The sequence below is a fragment of the Equus asinus genome, chromosome 7 (assembly GCF_041296235.1).
Source record: "Equus asinus isolate D_3611 breed Donkey chromosome 7, EquAss-T2T_v2, whole genome shotgun sequence".
NCBI lineage: Eukaryota > Metazoa > Chordata > Mammalia > Perissodactyla > Equidae > Equus > Equus asinus.
In genome coordinates, this window is record NC_091796.1 from 8,950,166 (window position 1) to 8,970,438 (window position 20,273).

At 39.3% G+C, this 20,273-nt stretch overlaps 1 protein-coding gene and 1 long non-coding RNA gene across 3 annotated transcripts in view; one reads left to right on the plus strand and one right to left on the minus strand.

Moving 5' to 3' along the window:
• DOK6 (docking protein 6) overlaps positions 1–20,273 on the minus strand; it is a 407,036-nt gene that overhangs the window by 174,650 nt on the left and 212,113 nt on the right. Inside the window, exons 2-3 of one of the 2 annotated variants that reach the window (XM_044774858.2) lie at positions 3,290–3,474; positions 2,470–2,589 (exon numbers count right to left, since the gene is read on the minus strand). In XM_044774858.2, coding sequence (XP_044630793.1) covers positions 2,470–2,589; positions 3,290–3,404 — 235 coding nt within the window. In that variant the 5' untranslated portion in view covers positions 3,405–3,474. The remainder of the gene's footprint in view (positions 1–2,469; positions 2,590–3,289; positions 3,475–20,273) is intronic. The other variant, XM_044774853.2, reaches the window with a different exon arrangement.
• On the plus strand, positions 16,230–20,267 carry LOC139045758 (uncharacterized). The gene is made up of 3 exons (XR_011504845.1): positions 16,230–16,581; positions 16,839–16,979; positions 19,608–20,267. It is a non-coding gene; the product is annotated as an uncharacterized lncRNA (long non-coding RNA).

Consider the following 20,273-nt stretch of genomic DNA (forward strand, 5'->3'; position numbering starts at 1 on the left):
AAGCACATTTACCCCGTTCTAAGAAGACAGGATTATTAAACAAAATAAACCTAAGAAAAGAATTTATGGCATTGGATGTTGTTATACTTTCAGGTCTTCTCTAAAATATATGCAGGAATTATTTTTTGATTTTTCTCTTTTTACTTGTGCTTAACAAAAAACTTGTACTTTTTTAAAAAAAATTGAGCTAAGCACGAGAGTTACTCTTTATTTTATATGATCTCATTTAACCATCATGACAGCACCATGAGTAGGTATGAGTTCATTTTCATACATTAGGAAACTGAAATCAGAAGAGAGTTAGTGACTGGTTAATTAAGGGGAGCTAATTAAGGGGAGTAGCCTGCACTCAAATCGTGGCCTGAAAAGTTTACTTGGCAGGCTGTCTCCACTTGTTCTTTTTATGTAGCTCTGGCATTTAATTCTATGTTTGTTCTATCCTAAAAAATTTATATTACAAATTTCTCTTTACATTCTAGGCAAATTTCTTTGACACTATTATCAAATTAGAAATAAAAATTACAATAAACCAAAGGAGTACATTATCCACTTGGATGGAAACCATATGCAATCTCAAATTTTTAAAGTAAAAGCATACAATTCACACTAAATGAGCTGCACAATGATACAATGATGCTTCCACCCACAGGCCTAGTTTCTTCGCTTTCTTCATATTGCTTTATGTAGTACTTGACGAAGGCTTATCAGTAAGAGGTTTTTCCTTCTTTTCTTAAACTGTGAAAGAGCAGCATACTTTAAGCAGCATGATTATGGACATTCTGTACTTAGCACAGCTCTCAGAAAAAAATCAGAGATGACATCTGAGAGAGTGTGGGAGAGGAGCTGAAATAGAAAAAAGAAGCTAGAAAAATTGCCACAGAAACGCCTTTGTGACTTTCTGGAAACTGTCAATACGGGCAATATTTTGTGCTCATATATGTTCATGATCAATGAATGGGGAAAACTTGTTTTTTCAGTTTAGCAATAAACAAAAAACCATGTTTTTAAATGGGCTGCGAGACAGTGATGGTTGTTAGAAGATTCTTAGTAATAACAACGTCATTATCCTCAAGTGCTATCCTGGTGCACTTGCACCTGTGCTGTCTAATTTATAAACCACAGGTAATTCCAGAATTTCTTTTTAATAATTTGTGTCAAGCTTCACCAATATTCTTCAACCTTTCCAAAAAGAATAGCCATCAAAAATTGGCAAAACTAGGGGGCTGGCCCCGTGGCCGAGTGGTTAAGTTCGCACGCTCCGCTGCAGGCAGCCCAGTGTTTCGTTGGTTCGAATCCTGTGCGCGGACATGGCACTGCTCATCAAACCACGCTGAGGCAGCGTCCCACATGCCACAACTAGAAGGACCCACAATGAAGAATATACAACTATGCACTGGGGGGCTTTGAGGAGAAAAAGGAAAAAAAATAAAGTAAAAAAAAAATTGGCAAAACTGAAAAGTTTCTATGTTCATATTACTGTATCATCTGTCGATGATGATAATTATTTTAAAAAATGAGAAAAAGGAGCTCACTACATTACTTTGATTTCATTATTTAGAGGTGCTGCTGAAGAACATGCAGCATAAATTCTCAAGAAACATCAGAAATGCCTGTCAAATTAGAGAACGGTGTAATAAGTAAATAGTGTGTCACATAAAGCTCAATTTTGTTATAATCTGAGATTTGAAACACTGCACTTTCTGGTTTATAGTATGCTTTGGACTGAATTGGGTTCCCCCTAAAATTCACATGTTGGAGCCCCAACCCCCAAAGTGATAGTATTTAGAGATGGAGTCTTTGGGAGTAATTAAGTTTAGATGAAGTCATGAGGCCGTGTCCCTCATAATGGGATTAATGTCCTTATAAGTCGTGGGAGACCTTGCTCTTTCTTCCTCTCTCAGCCTTGAGGGGACACGGCAAGAAGGCAGCTGTCTGCAAGCCAAAAAGAGGGTCCCACACAACATCGGCCCTGCTGATACCTTAATCTTGGACTTCCAGCCCCCAGAACTGTGAGAAATTAATTCCTGTTGTTCAAGCCACTCAGTCTATGGTATTTTATTATGACAGCCTGAGCGAACACATACCATTAGCCAAACTCCCTAAAATCTATTGATAAATAACATGATAAATCAAATTTAATTTAGACTCTAAGTCAGTAACAGATCTCAAAGAAGAAAATGTATGCATGTTGTACCTTCAAAACCTTACATATAATGAGTCAACTCATCAGTTACTTATTTAAATAAGGGGCAATGTCACAGAGGGAAACATCAGGAGACCTGGGTTGTACTGTAGTATTTTCTCTAGTTGCTACGCAATCTTGGGAAAGTCTCTTCACAACTGATCAGATTGGTCAGTTTGCTTTCCTTTAAAAATGATTGGGCTGAAACATTTCTGAGGGCCTTTCCGATTTCAAAGTTCTACAATGATGAGTGCACTTTAGAACGAAGGAAGGCAAAGCATACGTACCATTCTGTTCCCGCTGCACTCCTGCCGCCAGGAGATCCGGCTCCCCAAGGCTGATGTCGTTCAGTCTGGTCCCCAGACACTCCATGCAGAGATGTTTGCACCACTCCTCAGCCTCCAGCTCTGAAAAGGAGCACACAGCATCCACGTCAAGCCATGCTGCCCAGGAATGATGGAGGAGGGGTGCTTCCTGAACCTTTTTCCCAGGTAAGTGGTAAGAGTTAAACATATACTTCAAAACAAAAAAACTATATTCAAGAGGTAAAAAAAAAAATCCCCACAATTATTTCCCATGGCTTGACTTTAGAACATTATATTTAAAGTGATTTAAAGTTATTCCAAAGTACTTTACTTTATCTTATTTACAAACAATAGTCTGAGAATATTTGTTTACTACCTAGTATATTTTAGATTGATTTAATTTTTGAAGGGAAATTACTTAGAAAAATTAATTAAATATAAAATAAAAATATACAAACAAATAGTTGAAAAACGTCAGACTATATTGAATAAATGAATGTTTTCCTCAAGGTGACTTAGACGTGTGTGGGTCGAAAGTCTGATCCCCAAGTCATTCTGAATTGCAGTGAAGCATAAATTACCATGAGAATGTGATAGCTTTTCTTTTGTAAACATCAAAAGTGGGCTACTCTTACTTTACAAAAAAATTAGAGATAAGATATTAAAAGTAATATCCTTTCCCCTTTAGAAACTCCAATTATCTAAGAAATTGATTAGATCATTTTCTTTTTACTTTCATTACCTCCCAACTTCCTTATAGTCACAAGGTTTCTTTTGCTTGAAACATTAGAACATCTCACACCTGTACAGAATCTTGTAGTATCTACTGCTTTCACGAACATGAATGAATTTGATTCTAATATAATCAAATGGTTGATTATATGGTGAGGTGAGGTGGCCAAGGGTGAGGGTCCCATGTCACATCATTGGTCAGCACCAAGACCGAAGTGGAACCCAGGTCTTCCAGCGATTTTAACATGCAGAGATCTGAAAAAGAGTATGAGGTTGAAAATTTGGGGCCAAGCTGCTCCAAAATTGCTGCAGGGAAGGTGGAATAAGAACCTTCTATTGACACCTGCCCAGAGAAATGTCTGACTTTTCCATGTAGCATAAATCTGTACTAGAACTGTTTAACATAGATTTCCCTCAAATTTGTTGTTTCTCTCTGTGGATGACATTCTAATCTTTGCTTTGACATTTAAGCTCTCCATAAAAATTATCTGTGACAGGCTTTCTTGACTCCAGGGATCTGAATACCAAGTGCTCTGCCCAACGGTCAACACCATCAAACCCGGATAACGTTTCCTTCCTGCATTAGTCACACGGCCTAAGCAACAAAAATAGGTTTGATCAATGAGATGTCAAGCCAAATTTGTCATTTATCTTCAGTTTTATCTAGACCACAAAATATTGTTAGAAAATAAAGAAAAAGAGCATGCAGTTTCCTACAGGCTACTATTCTAATGAAAATAATAGTTCCCAGGAATAGTAATCAGGAAAGGTATTTTCCTTGCAAAAGGTTGTTATTGTTAGTGCCTCAGTGGAGTCCCACTCCTCGTGACCCTGTACAGCAGAGTGGAAGCCTGCCTGGTCTTTTCGCACCATCCTCTCCCTTTCAGGCGCTGTATCAGACAATGCTCTGCTGCTATTTGCAGGATTTTCCTGGCCAATATTTTCGGAAGTGGGTGGCCAGGTCTTTCTTCCTAGTCTGTCTAGGCTGGAAGCTCCACCGACATTTCTCCACCACAGGTGACCCTGCTAGTATTTGAAATACCGGTGGCATTGCTTTCAGCATCACAGCAACATGCAGCCACTACAGATGACAACCAACAGACAGATAGTGTGGTTCCCTGATGCGGAAAGAAACCCGGGTGAGAGCACCAGACCACCAGGGCTGGCTTTACTAAAGCTTCAGTTTTCCTGTTTCAGGGACCATCCTCTCAGTAGTACGAGACACACCATCTATGTAAGTCAAGGAGAAAGTAGACTCTCACATGAGCCTGGCTGCTTGCTCAGGTGCAGTCAGAGGCTGGGTCTGGCTGCTCAGGCATTTCCTCAGGAAACTAGAAAATCATCCTCTCTAGTCACATGGCCACTAATATAATAAAGGGGCACTTGCCAAGGCTCACAGATCTCTAAAAAAACCCTTTTTTCTTCTAGGGAAGGAGTGCCAGCCTTCACAGAAAAATTTTACAGGACCAACAACAGCATACATTGAAAATAACTGTCATTAGATATATGAGTTTTGATGTATAAAATTTATAAAAGTTTTGAAAGCTTTTCTAACAACAAATCAAAATCGTAAGCCAATTTCCATGCTGTGTCTCTAGAAATCCTTGACATTTCTGTTGACACAATATATTTTTCTGTTTTAAATTTTAATGTTTCAAATATTTCTCAAGACTCTACAACTTAAAATTATCAGTAAAAGCACATACAATTAACATCTCATTGGCACGACTCCACCTGAGAGTATTTCCAGTTCTCCATGCATGGAGATGAGAATAGCTAATATGCTGTTTCAAGTAAAAATAAGAATGTTAAATATGACAAAACACTTTTGTGTCAACGTTCCCTTTAAATACCAAGTCAGTGCATTCCCCGAGGTTAAAGAGATATGTCACTCACTCTTTCTAGTAACTCTTGTCCTAGGATTTAATGAGACAAAAAAAACAACTATGCAGGAAAGGGCTTCTAGGAAGCTAGAGCCGACCCCTTCAAGTAGAATTCAACGTGGCCTTTCTTAAAGGCCAGAGCCAGGGAGGTCTCCCATCACAGCAAGGAGAGGTGTTCATGGGCGTCCACCAGCAGGTAAAGATGTCTTTTGCAGCCAGTCCTGAGCATCGCAATGCTTCAGCATTTTAACAGTGCAGTAGCATATAGGAACAGAAATAGCAAGAGTAAGAAAAATAGAGTAGATATAGTCACACTAAAGACTGAACTGTGAACTATTTCAGAAAGAAAGAAGGAGGGAGAAAAGGGCAGGGAGGAGGAGAGAAACATCCCTGTAATTCGGGTTTCATCAAGGGTTCATTTCTATTTTAATAAACATTTACTGTGAACTCACTGTAAGCCAGGGACTATGCTAGGAAGTTATATGAAAAACACAGTTTCTGTTCTCAATTATCTTTTAGAGTCCAGTGGGCTGGGCAGTGAGTTTGGTCTGTGGTACCTGGAGGGCTGCCGGATGAGCCTGTAGGAACTGGGAGCCATGGCACAGGCAGCGCAGCATGGAAGGAACCTGATTAGGGACCCACAAGACAAGCAGGAAGAAGGGGAGGGCGTGTGTGTGTATCAGTGTGTGTTTGTGTGTGAGTGTGAGAATGGGAATCTGTGTGTGTGTGTGACAGTGTATGTGTCTATTAGTGTGAGAGTGTCTACGAGTGAATGTCAGTGTGTATCAGTGTACACGAATGTATGACAGTATGTATATGTGAGTGTGTGAAGTTATTTGTGAGTGTGTGACTGTACAAGTGTGTCAGTGTATGAGTGAGTGTGTCTGCGTGTGTGGGGTGTGTGTCAGTGTGTACGAGTGTGTTAAGGTATTCTGAGAGTATGTGTGTGTGCCTGTTTGAGTTTGTTGGAGGACCAGGCTGGGCTGAGGAGGGTGGCCAGGGACTGAGATGGAAGGGCACAGTGAGGGCAGTGACAGTGACATCCTGTGCACAGCTACTGATGGCCCTGAGTTCATGTAAGGAAATCAGAGACACAGTCAGCACTCTCTGCATTCTCTTCCCGGTTTTGCAGGATTCAGTTCCATTAGATCAGCCCCAAACCTTCATCTCAGAAGCATTAACCTTTGTTATCTGCAAACTTGATCTAACAGTTTTGCTGCAGACAAGCTGAATTTGTTTGAGTATTAGACAAGGCTTTGTTTGTTTTAAATCTGTTTTTGATAGTCACCTTTCAAATAACTATAGCTATGCTTTTTATTTGTTCTTTCTTAGGCAAACTCTATGTATTGAAGTCCTTTAATCTTTTACTGCATGCTAATTTATTTCATCCCATCATTATTTAACTAGTGTCTTCCTCTGAATTATCTCCCATCTTTCACCTTTCCATATTTTACTTTTACAGAACTGAGGAGATTAAACACAAATGCAAAAATCTGAGCCGTTGCATTTTTAAATATTTATTTTCCCATAGACTCAGCGCCTTTTTGTCTTTTATCTTTCAAACTTCTACCCTAGTCTACACAGAGTGTGCAAATAATTAAAGTTCTTTATGGAGGAATAAAGGCATAAAAATGTTCTACAACGTTTTCTGTTTTCCTCTTCATGGTGTAAGTGCTTTTTCATTAAGATGTCTTTTTCGGATAACTTGCAGCTATGCTTAAATCATTAATTCAGGTAAATAACTTTTTCTCTAGAACAGACACCCAAATAATGTTTTCATTCTGTATAGGATTTAGCTAAATGAAGAAATTCGGTTAACTTCCAAAAGAAAAATTGAAATGTGTTTGAGAATAACAAGACAAATGGAGAAGAGAGACTAAACTAAATGAGTGAATGATGAGACAAATGGGTTTATTGATTGTAGGGAAAGTGACGACCAGGGAGAGTCCAGGATGGGTGGCTCCTCCCTGAGTTCCCTTCCGTCCTTTCTTTACAGAATTCTGGGGAGAGAATGGCTATATTTCTTGGAATCATAAGAGGTCTTTACACAGCAGACCCTTAATAAATGCCAACTGAATAAGTGATTAAATTCAAGCTTTATTACTTTGACTAAATTTAGATCTTAAGATAATGACATAAAAGTCAAGTGATACAAAATGAGCTATATTTGAAAGAGTGAAAAAATTTTCATCACATACACAGAAAATAGGCTATCAGCCAAAATCATACAGCAGAATGAAAAATAGCAGTGAATCATTTTCATGTAATTTATTGTAAGATGCAGGCAAGAGTAGTTTTGTGTGGAAATAATAAATTATTGTATTCAGTCCTCACTGGATCTGGTTTTTTAAAATAATCTTAGGAAAGTGTGGATAAATTAATCCTGCTTTGTCTTCAGCAAAATAAGTAATTTTTAAGTATATTTTATTCTTTCTTACGTTCTGTGCTGATTTGCTATGATTTGGTGACAAATATTGTTTTCATATTTATTGAAGTCTTCTTAAACACATGCTTTGCTGGAAAGGAAGAAAAATGTCTCCCCATGCAAACTATTGCTTAGAGGATACAAAGATCTCTCATTGCCATTTGAAATTTATAGAGCTATTTAAATACACATTTTGACAATGCTTTCATTCTTGAGAACTGGGTACCTCCTTGTTGGCCTCGTTGATATTTTATGGACTTTTCTTTTTCTCTTACATTCTCTGTAATAGGAAGACAAGAAGCCAGTTAAAACCTAAACATTTGCATCAGCAAAGGTGGAAAGAATGTGTCTGTTTAGCTGTTGAAGTCAGATTGGTAAGATTGACAGTTTCCAGACAGGTAACTTCTAGTTTTCTTGTATAAGTAGGAATTATGTTTATTTCCTTTCCCTGAAGTGCCCTCACTTGCTCCCGTCCACATTCTCTCGCATCTGATACTCCTTTAAAACTTGTTTCAAATATACCTTCTCAGTTTAGCAACTTCAGACCTATGTTTGGATTTGACATCTTTCCTCTATGTTTCTGCAGCACCCTGTGTATTTATCATAGTTCCTATATATCACTGAGTGATTTGTCTGCCCTTCCCAACCAATATATTTAAGATATTGGAGTGTGGGAGACACTGATTTAGTCACTGCAGAGCCTAGCACAGCACTTGGATATGGAAATATGGGACAGGTAAGTAGCTGTGATTTGCAGTTAATTCCCAGAAACTTAAGACACATTCTAGAAGCAAATGCAGATAATTTGGGGAGCCGTGACTTGCTAGATGTTTTGAAGTCTCTATTCATCCCCGTTTAAGTTTTGATATTTGAGATGATAACTTTTGCTATTCACAGCTGGCTTATCTAGATATAGGAGATCTTTGGCTAGGAATGGGAAGGGAGAAATATTAATATGGTTCTCTGCTGAACTTCAGTAATTCTAAAATATCTCCCATTCAAAAGCTTTCTTATTTTTATTAAGCTGTCTTTTTCTTTTAACCTCATTAGTGGTATTTGTGCCAAAATGGAAGTCGTGTATAAATTCCCTTTGCTTCTATGTGTGATAAACACTTGATCAGATTTTTATTTTCTATAGAGATATGGCAATAGAATCTTAGAAAAGGTCAATTTAGGGCCAGGGAAATGAGTTACTACCTAACTTTCTTCCATCTTTTATACACATAATCATAATTATTTTCCTTAATTTAACAGAAGGCCAATACATTTGGATTCAAACTAGAATACCTTATTCTGCTACTTCTCTCCTTTTGTGAATTGCAGGCATAAGGTTAGGCTTTCAGACGTGGCCAAAGAGAAAATTGCTCCTGCCTATTGTCCAAAGTAACAAATGACAAATAGCAGCAAATGACAGAACCATCAAATGTGCTGCTCTTTAGTCTGATGAGAATTTGTTGCAAAATTCTTTAACATGGAGGTTAGTAAATGACGCCAGAGCTTAAAACAATTCAGAGAAAATCAGAAAAAATGCAAATCAACACTTATAAATAGTTTGAAAACGATGGCATGATGTGTGTGTTGCGGAGATGGAAACAGGATGTTAAAAGATTACAAGAAAGCAAGATTAAAAACGATCCTTTGCAACTACCCTGAAGCCCAGCTGGAGAATAAGTGCATTTCTGTGATGGAAAGGTAGCCTCAGGATGGACTACTGTCCAATCTGTGGAATTCTGAATAGATACCAACAGAATACTTGAAGCACACCTTGTAAGCATCACACAAAGACAAGTATGAAACAGGGAACTTATTGAGGAAGAGGTGGTGTCAAGAGCTTTCACCTTTGTCATGTTCTCTTAAGGCCTAAAAGCACTTCCTTTCGATGCGACAATCATAAGGTGCTTGGGAGTGGGAAGGGGACCGTGAAAGAGGAGGGCTATTTGTTGGAATATGAAAATATTGCCAGTGCTGTGGTTATCTAAGACTGAGTCTAAAATCATATGGAGCTCTACACTGTTTCTCTACATGTAGGCAGATTTATTACACAAACATTTTGACAATAGCTCCTACTGAGTGTGGGATTGAATTTGGCCAACAACCCCAACAAGCCCAGAAGTGCATTCATCCCTGGTTTCCAGAAACGAATGCAGCCTTGTCAACACCTTAACTTTTGTCTGGTGAGACTGGTGTTGGACTTCTGTCCTTCAGAACTGTAAGGTAATAAATTTGTGCTGTTTTAAGCTGCTGTGTGTGGTAATTTGTTAGGTCAGCAACTGAACACCAACACTAATACAAAGGCCAAACGGTCTATTCCTCTCTACTAGGAAAACCTCCAAGTAAGCAAATAATTTAATGGGATGTTATCCATGAAAAAATTAAGAATATATATAAGGAACATAATGTGATTAAACCTGCTTGATGCTTGAGAAATTAAATAATCAGGAAGGATTTCCTGATTGTTAACATTGGGGTGGGAAAGTCTTAAGACAGAGGTACCATCAGGATGCAGAAACTGTAAGAGCTAACCAAGAAAAACAGCAGGGGAGACAGGAGGGATGTTGGCTATGGGGAGAGGGAGAGTTGGGGCAATCACCTTGAATCTTAAAATACGAACAAAGGACTGGGTAGATGGGTACAAGTTCCACTGAGAAGTGATGTAAAAGGATGCATGATATAAACAACCAGGTATCATATAAAGGGCAACTGTGATTTAAGGGGACACTTTGGATTTAGAAGGGTAAGAATGACTTTCAGGGACAGTCTTCCAGTTTCGTAGCTTCTGAGAGAGAGGAAAAGGCAAAAAGGAAGAAGTGCCCTTCAGCAACTGGGTAATGGAGGAAAAAATAAGAAAAAGCAGAAAATTCAGGGTCCTGTAAGATTGAAGGATGCCACAATATCAGAGAAGTCCCAATCCGCTCCCCATCACTGAAATAAACAAACAAAACCCTTGCTATACTCCCTGAACCTTGTTAAACTGACAGAAAAGGGTAGAAATAAACTAAGACTCTTAAAAACACCCCAAACATAAGAATCAGCAAAGGAAATAAAAGTTCCTAGAGAGCTATTGCAGAAATTCAAGACATGAAAATTCATGCAAATTCAAATCAATTTAAGAAAATCACCTCTTATCTCACCTACTCCCCCAAAATGATAACATAAAACAGAAGAAAACTGTTAAGTGTACACTCCAGAAATAATGGAATATATCCAAACAAGCATTTGTGGATACAAAAAATCAGCTTGAATTAGAAATTCAAAAACTAACAATAGAAATGAACCAAAAAAATGAGAGACATGAAGAGGGGAATGAAACTAGAAAAGAAGTGGAAGAAAAAGACACAATTAACTCAGAAATGAGAAATAAATTAGAAGGTGCTGTTGGGGGAGGTCATCAAGAAGATGTGACCGCCAGTTGACCTTCCAGCTGGACCTGGGCAATTGGAGGCTCCTCCCACCCCTCTGTCCTTGGAATGTTCATTCTTCTTGCCTTCCCTGTACCCAGAAGCTGCTCCAAGGATACAGCCTTGAGATAGCAATGTGATTATGAGAATATGTGGACTGGGCACGTGACTGAAGCCAGTTAAGGCCTCTACATAAACTTTTAAGATTCTGGTGGGTGGGTGCGGAGATCTGCTTGTCTTCAGCCACCCAAGACAAGCCTCTATGTAAGTTACTTTGCTTATTAACCTTGCCACCTACCAGTCTGGAGTGGGCTGCCTCTTTCTTCCATCTCTCCCTGCTCTCCATATAACGGGGCTAGTCTCAGATTACATCTGCGTAACTCCTGGGGAGGCTGCATAGCAACAAGTGTTTAAGGAAGAATAGACTCAAATGAAAATGTGACCAAGTTTTCAACAACACAAATAAAGCACTGACCAAAGAAAATAAAAATGTCATGAAAAAGAAGTCGAAAGGGTCAAAGAGGAGTAGTGGAAATGGATAAGAGGCAGAGGGGTAATAGTAGCTTGAACCAACGCACGAGGGAGTGGACATGGTGGTGATGAGCACCGTTTCGATTTAGGATACATTCATGAGAACCTATGATATTTGCAAGTTTGCACTATTTGCAATATCCGGAGTATGAGGGAAAGAAAGAAATTAAGATGAATATAAAGTTTTTTGCCTGTGCAACTGGGAGAATGGAATTGTCTTAAGTGAAATGGTGAAGACTATGGGAGAAGCAGATTTGGAAGAAAATAAGAGCTCACTTTTAGATTAAGTTTTAGATGCTCATAGACAGAAGTGGACAGATGAGTAGGCAGTTGGATATATGAGCCAGGTGTTCAGAACAGAGGTTCAGGTTGAACTGATAAATGTGGGGTCAATAGCATACAGATATCATTTAAAGCCATGTGTCCGTGTGAGATCACCAATTTGTTTAAGCAGATAGAAAAGAGAAGACATTTAAGGGCTAAGACCTGGGACTCTCCCACATTGGAGATCTGGACGACAAGGAGGAAAGGAGGCTTAGAAGTAACAGACATTCGAGGAAGAAGAAAGCAAAAAGAGCACAATATGCTGGAAGCCAAGGACAAAAGAGTTTCAAGGAGGAGAGCATGACTTTTATATTATTAGGGGTTTTTTTTTCCAGCTTTATTGAGGTATAATTGAGAAAAAAATTATAATATACATAAAGTAAACAACATGATGATTTATGTATACATTGTGAAAGGATCCCCTAATCAAGTTAATTAACACACCCATAATCATACATATTTAACCTTTTCTTGTACAGTGAGAACACAAGTTCTATTCTGTTAGCAAATTTCAATTACACAATACGGTATTATCAACTATAGTCACCATGCTGTACATTAGATCCTCAGACATTATTCATTTCACAACTAGAAGTTTGTACTCTTTTACCAAGCTCATTTCTCCTATATCCTTGCCCCTGGCAACCACCATTCTACTCTGTTTTTATGAGTTTGACATTTTTTTTAATTCCACATGTAAGTATTTTTCTTTCTCTGTCTGGCTTATTTCATTTGGCATAATGCCCTCAGGGTCCATCCATGTTGTCACAGATGGCAGGAGTTCCTTCTTTCATAAGGCTGAATAATATTCCATTGTATATATACATATATATATATATATATATATATATATATATATATATATACACCACATTTTCTTAATCCATTCATCTGTCAATAGACACCTAGGTATTTTCCATACCTTGGCTATTGTGATTAATGCTGCAATGAACATGGGAGTACAGACAGCTCTTTAAGATAACGATATCTATTTCTTTAGATATACAACCAGAAGTGGGATTGCTGGATCATATGGTAGTTATGTTTTTAATTTCTTAAGGAACTCAAGAAATGCTGTTTTCCACAGTGGTTGTACCAGTTTACATTCCCATCAGCAGTACACAAGGGTTCACTTTTCTATACATCCTGGCAAGCACTTGTTATCTCTATTGCATATATGGTCAATTAATTTTCTACAAGGATGCCGAAAATAAGCAATGGGAAAAAGGTAGTCTTTTCAATAAATGGTGTTGGGAAAATTAGATATCCACATGCAAAAGAATGAAACTGGACCACTATCTTACACTGTACACAAAAATCAACCCAAAATGGGTTAAAGATTTGAGTGTAAGAACTGAAACCACAAAATTCCTAGAAGAAAACAGAGAGAGTAAGCTTCTTGACACTGGTCCTGGCAATGATTTTTTTGATTCAACACCAAAAGCACAGGCAACAAAATAAAAAATGAACAAATGGAATTACATCAAATTAAAACACCTCTGCACAGCTAAGGAAACCATCGACAAAATGAAAAGGCAACCTATGGAATGGGAGGAAATATTTGCAAACCATATATCTGATAAAGGATGAATATACAAAATATACAAGGAACTCATACAATTCAATAGTAAAAAACCAAATAAGCTGCTTAAAAAAAGGGCAAAGGGGTGCCAGCCTCATGGCCTAGTGGTCAAGTTCAGCACACTCTGCTTCAGCAGTCTGGGTTCAGTTCTTAGGCATGTATCTACCCCACTCATCAGTGGCTATGCTGTGGTGGCAACCCACATACAAAATAGAGGAAGACTGGAACAGATATTAGCCCAGGGAAAATCTTCCTCAAGCAAAAATGAGACAACAGATGCTAGCTCAGGGTAAATCTTCCTCAGTGGAAAAAAAAAAAAAAAACGGGCAAAGGCCCTGAATAGATACTTTTCCAAAGAAGACATACAAATGTCCTTGGGTACATGAAAAACCATTACACATCACTAATCAAGAGGGAAATTCAAATCAAAACCAAAATGAGACATCACATGACCAACTGTTTTAAATACTAGCCTAGCTCAAGTAAAATGAGGTAAAAGATTGACTACAAGATTTACTAACATGGAGGGTAATAGTTATCTAAATAAGGAGAGTTTAGACTGGTAGAAACAAAAGACTGATTGAAGAGGTGCAAGGAAAACTGGGAGGGAAGAGACTGAAATTGGCATCAGAATATAAGTAAATATAGACAACTCTATTCAGAAGTGTTTTGTTTGTCTTTTATAAAGGGAAGACGAGAGACGGCACGACTGCCGGAGGGGGAAGTGAGGTCAAGAATTTTGTTGGAAAATTAGTTCTAGTGGCATAACGAGAGGGGATCAGGACTGGCGCGCAGTGTGACAGGAGTTAGCAGCGCCATATACAGAGCTCCATGGGGATTAGATGCTGGAGATGAGAGACGACCAAGACATATGAGCTTCTCATAGTAAGTGACGTGACAGAGATAAAGGACATGTTGAAATTAGTCCTGATGGCCTCTTGCTGATAGCACGACAATAGAATGAGTGCTGAAGGGAGAGAGAGATGGGAGGTCTTTCTGGGAGCACATGGTGTTCTGGGGCTTCCTGGTGGCTCCTGCTGATGAAGGTGGAGCCTGCAGATGCGCACACTTATTCCCAAGGCAGTGAGATATCTCCTCATTACTGCAGACCAAGGTCTCATGCTGGGTGCGCAGACAGTCTGCTAATCCCCACTGACAGCAGACTGCAGAGGATGGCTTCCTCTTGAAGGAGACTCAGGGCCATCAGCAGCCAGTTATTTCTTAATCAACCTAGCAAACCTTGGGGTCTTCTTTGACTTCTGTCATCTAACTCATTCCATACCTTCCAGCTCATATCATCCAATCCAATCAAGCAATAATTTTTGATCCCCTTACTTGCAAAGCACAATTAAATGTCCTGGGGACAGACAAAGTCCATCTTTCTTGCTTACATTCTAATGTAAATAGGCAATGAAGCAGCAGAAAATATTAATTTAGATAGTGATAGAGTCAAGCATTTGTGGTGGCTCTTAGTGTGGTCAAGGAAGTCTTATCTATAGAAAATAGCATTCTAACATGTTTTTTTGTCTCCAGTTGCTCCCTCTATAATAGTCATTGGTGCTATTCCCCAAATTTTTTAGTTCTTTTCCTTTATGGCTTATAGTATGATGGCACTCCCCTGCACCATTAACATGTGGTTTAGTTATAATAGGTTTGACCAGTGAATTATGAGCAGAAATTCCTATGACATGTCTGTGTGAAAGTTGTAAGAGCGAGGTGTACAATTCTTTATGCTCCCTTCCTATTCATGCTGTGATATAAAGCAAATAACAAAATAGTGCTTGCACAGTCTGGATTCCTGACGTCCATGATTAACAGAGCCGTTCTACAGGTTCATGGCATTAAGTGAGAAAATGTTTGTCGGGTGAAAGCACTGAGGTTTCGGGGTTGTTTGTTATGGCTACGTACCAAGTGTTTCCTAATTTTAAAAAAGATGGAAGAAAAAAATGGGGTGATACTGTCACAAAAAACTTAAAGTATGTGTCATTGTCTGGGTGGTCAGTCAGCAATGGATAAGGCAACTGTCACGGGACACTGGGAAGATGCTGATCCATATGCAGTGGTGAAATATTTGGTTAAAATGTCACCCGCAATTACTTGGTGAAAGAGTTAGAAAACAGCATGAGTAGAGAAAGGAGTTGGAAAACAGAATGTTAGCAGCAAGTGTTTGTTGCTGGAGGCTGCATCTGACAAGGTAGTAAGGAAAAGGATTGGTCGGTTTGCACATCAAAGGATTACAAGGAAATAGAGTGTATCCAAAGAATCGGACACTCTCAAGGAGGAAAAAGGCAACTGCTTCTCAACTCCAAGCCAACTCCAATAAAAATGATAAGGCTTTGAGCTACATATTCTTTCTTGAAACCTCCGAATGGCTGAAAGTTTCTTGGAGCAAAGGTCCAGCCAAGGATGTGCTGCCCAGTGTATCTGTTCATCTGGAGAAATGGCTCAGGGAGAAGATACCACGGGGGTGCTGCTCCCACCAAATCTGACCACTCAAGGTCTGAAAGAAACAGCAGCAGGCCTAGAATTCAAAAGAAGTATTTCTAGGAAAGAAATGTGTGCATAACTGTTGGCACAGAACTACGTAAAATCAAATAGATTAAAAAACTGCTCCATTTTTAAAAAGAGTCATACTACCAAAGAAATATGAAACTGCTCTAAAAAAAAAAGTCAGTGCTTTCTGGAGCTTGTATACCACCCTCAAGCTTCTAGGGCAGAAAGCTGTTTGAGAGTTTCCCAGCTCCTAAAGAAGGTTTATAGTCCCATGTTCCCTTCAGGTGTCAAGTCCAGGCAGATAAGAGAAAACCAGGAAATTCCCAGAACGTGAGATCATGGGTTTCAGGAAACAATTGACTGGCGACCGCCTCCCAGGAAGCAAACTTGGTACCTAAACTAGCAGAAGGTCCCATTTCACCTAGCAGGGGGCCTCTGCCCCACCGCTTATCCTGTCTCATGCCACAGTGTGCACTGGTGTAGGGGAGCCGTGGGTTTCTGCCACGAAGAACCACATCCGGACGTGGCTGTAGGGACAACTGTGCAACCAACTGGATGTTGAGATTGGATGGGATATTAGAGTGTGTCCTGTGGGGAGGAGTGAATTTGTTTTGTGTTTAGGAAGAAACCTGAGCGGGTGTTGGTGACCAGAAGTGTGGATAGTGGGAGTCCTCCGTGCAGCTTACTGGGTCAGCTGGATCTGGAGCTTCTTCCTTTAGGCTCATGGTAAGCTGGCATTTTCTTCCATTTGGGGTTAGGTGTCTGGCACACTGTATATTTGTTGAGTGAATGAGAAAGTGCTAAGATATTTTCCATAATGTTCCCTTTAAATACACACAGTTTGAGCCACTCTGAGAGCATACAGGGTGAGCATTGCCTATAATTAGAAGATGGCATGGATATGATAAGTATCTTTGTTTATCTCTAAGAACACACTAGTGGTTTTGACCATTACATAACCTGGACTTCTTCTTTCATTCTAGTTGTACATTCATCAAGGAGGAAAGCATGAGGACCACTGATCTTGAAATACAAATAATTAATGAGGAGCATAAAAATGACAATTATTCTGATAATTTGCAGCAGGATGATCATTAAGATTTATATGTTCTAGTCATATGATCGTAAGTATTCTGCAGTTCATAAAAATGGCTTTTGAAAAGCCAGTATAAAAATGAGAGTACATAATAAATAGTATGTTCAGGTTAATTTTCCATTCATGGACATAAAGGTAATATATTATCTGCAGAAAAGTATTTAAGTCTGAAAAATTATTTGTCAGTAATAATTTGAGAAGAAAATACAGGAATTATTAAAAAAACCCAATTGATTATTTTGAAGTTAAAAAAAACTACAAGAAATTACGTAGTATACCTTTTTGATGTATAGTACATTTTAAATTTCAGTTTTTATTTTATATCACCTTTGTGCCCCAACCCAAACATTATATAATAATTTTTTAAAAAACGTATTTGTTGGGTTGGTCCTGTGGCTTAGTGGTTAAGTTCAGCACAATCCACTTTGTTGGCCCAGGTTTGGTTCCTGGGTGCAGACCTACACTACTTGTCAGTGGCCATGCTGTGGCGGCAACCCACATACAAAATAGAGGAAGACTGGCAGAGAAATTAGCTCAGGGCAAATCTTTCTCAGCAAAAAATAAATTAAAAAAATTTATTTTTGGAACTTTCATCTTTTAAATTAATGCATTATGAAATGAGATAAATTGGAAACGTATTTTCATATATTTCAGAAAAAATTTTATTAAAGTAACTATAACATAGTTGAATGGATGTATCCTCTTGTGTTTGGATCAGCTAAAGCTACCACCTGAAAATCACTAAATCTCCCTACATTCTAAAAACCTTCTAAAGAGAGCTCCCATATTAATTCACAGAGTAGCTAAAATTGGAGGTGTGAGAACAGGCTAGTTGCTGTCACTTGTTGCAATTCATTCCCATATACACACTGACGTAAACGACAAAAAGCACAAAAATTGAAGGCAATTATCTGAGCACAGGTTGGCAGCCTAGGAGAGCAGCACAGCAATTCCCCTCTCTACTTTCAAAAGAGAAGGCACGAAACACCCTCTCCATCCTTCAAGCCAAGAGAGGGTGTGTTTAGGTGCATCTCAGCGTGAGGTGTGTGTTGGTGGGAGAGGGAAGTAGTAAGTAAATGTCTCCAGAAGACTAGGAGTATCTCTAGGACACACAAGAAGTGGAGATTGCTATTTTCACTCCAAGGCTGGAAAGCTGCTTGTGCAGTAGACTTGCTGTTCTGCATTCCTGTCCATTTGATGAAGGTGTGGGGGAGAGCTGGAAAGAGATCAAAAGGTGGCATTGGTGCAGAGGCCTGCATCCCCACGATTTAGATGGCAAAAAATAAAAGAAGTGATTGTGCCCCAAGTGGACCCTGCTGAAGCCCAAGAGGGCTGCCGGCTGGGTGAGGGCTCAAGAGGAGACTCTAGCAATAGAAAGTTCTGAAGAGACTATGATGGTGGATGCTGGGCAGAGGTCAGTAGAGATGAGCATAGGTTGAGTACTTGAAGCTCATCTGTACTCATACCAGGGTCTGCGCAGTGAGGAGGCCATCTTCTGGACTTCCCAAAGAGCTCACAGATCCAATCCAAAGAGAACCTGCCACACAGAGACCACAGGCATCCAAGAGAAAATGGCAACCAAGAGGTGCTGGTGTCTTTTCCTCTATCGTTTTCTCAGGACTCAATACAACAGTGAAGCCAGAATTTTGGAGGTGAGGAGACCATAGAAAGATTATCCCCGATTTTCCCTGAGGCCTGAGCTAGAGAGAGGGAAGAACTACCAACTGGATCTGAGATACAGGTCTAAGTTTGACAGGCTGAGATGTTATTTATTTATTTTAGTGAGGAAGATTGGCCCTGAGCTAACATCTGTTGCTGATCTTCCTCTTTTTGCTTGAGGAAGATTGTTGCTCTGCTAACATCTGTGCCAGTCTTCCTCTGTTTCATGTAGGATGCTGCCACAGCATGGCTTGAGAGCGGTGCTAGGTCTGTGCCTGGGATCTGAACCTGTGAACCCCAGTCCACCAAAGCGGAGGACGAGAACTTGACCAGTATGCCACTGGGCCAGCTCATGACAGGTTGGGATTTTAAGACCAGAAAGTGAACAAGGAATCATGATTTGGTTAAGGAGCAGGAAGGGGCAATTGACAAGGCCCAGCTGAAGGCAACAATTGGAGAGAAAATACCAAACCCCTAAAATACAGACTCTTCCTAATTCTGGTTCCATTGTCTTTAACACACTCTGATAAAAAAATGAAATTATCTTTGCTTAAGAGAATTTCGTTAACACATAGCATGCAAATATGATCAAAAACACGTTTTAAAATTACTAAGAGGTTTTAGGAGATTGTACATAGGAACAAAAGGGGTTTACCAGGCAAAATTGTGAGGGAAATATTGTCAATATTAAGGTATGAATTTATTAAAAATTCCACTGCAGTCAATGCAAAACACACTGCTGTTCCTGGGGAAAAAAAATAGTAACAAAATTCCCCAATTCGTTTTAGAACTACACAGCTCCAGAATTTCTTAGTTAATTTTTTTCCAGTGAGCAGCTCTCCACAACGTGTTTGTGCTATCATAATCAACCTGAGGATTACACGCGGACCATCTGATTACTATCTCTCATTGGGACCGTTTTCATACTTCAGGTGGATTTTCGGCTGAAGGGACCTCCTATGTTCAAGTGACTTGTGATTTCTAATTTCTCTTGCAGGATCTTAAAATAAATCCGCAGAAATCATGGACCTGGAGCAGAGCAGAACTTGCAGGATGAAGTGAATGGAAAACTGCTTCAGAGGACAGCGTGGTTTAGGGATTTCCCTGGGACCAAAGGGATCAGCCATTCCATTCCAGTTCTTAACTGTGTCTCTAAGAGCGACACACTGTCCTGCAGAATTCGCAGGTAGAAGCTGACTTTCACCTCCTCATTTTTGTTAATAACTGCACTATCTTTTAAGGGACTTGAGAACAGAAACACTGTTCCAAAGAGATAGCATGAAATAATTTCTGAAAGGCTTAGGGACGGTTCCAACAAAGCATCCTTTGGTTTTCTTCATTGGCTTTGGAGCTAAGATGAAAAATGCCACCCTGAAGGCTGGATCCATCCTGTTGTTTAAATTCATGTCTTCCTAGTAAGTATTTCTATGAAAGCAGCTAGTTTAACTCGGCTTCAAGATCAGTTTTGCAGTAATAAGTTTAGTACGGCTGTTTGATCACTGTAGAGTTGGCAATAGGACCCTGTTGCACTGGCATGGCACAAGAGATTAATCTTCAAATCATTACCATTTTGCTTATTTATGGATCACAGTTGATTTTCTTCTAAAGTACAGATTTTCAAACTGACTATAAAAAGTCTCATTGGAAATCTATTGCCACATAC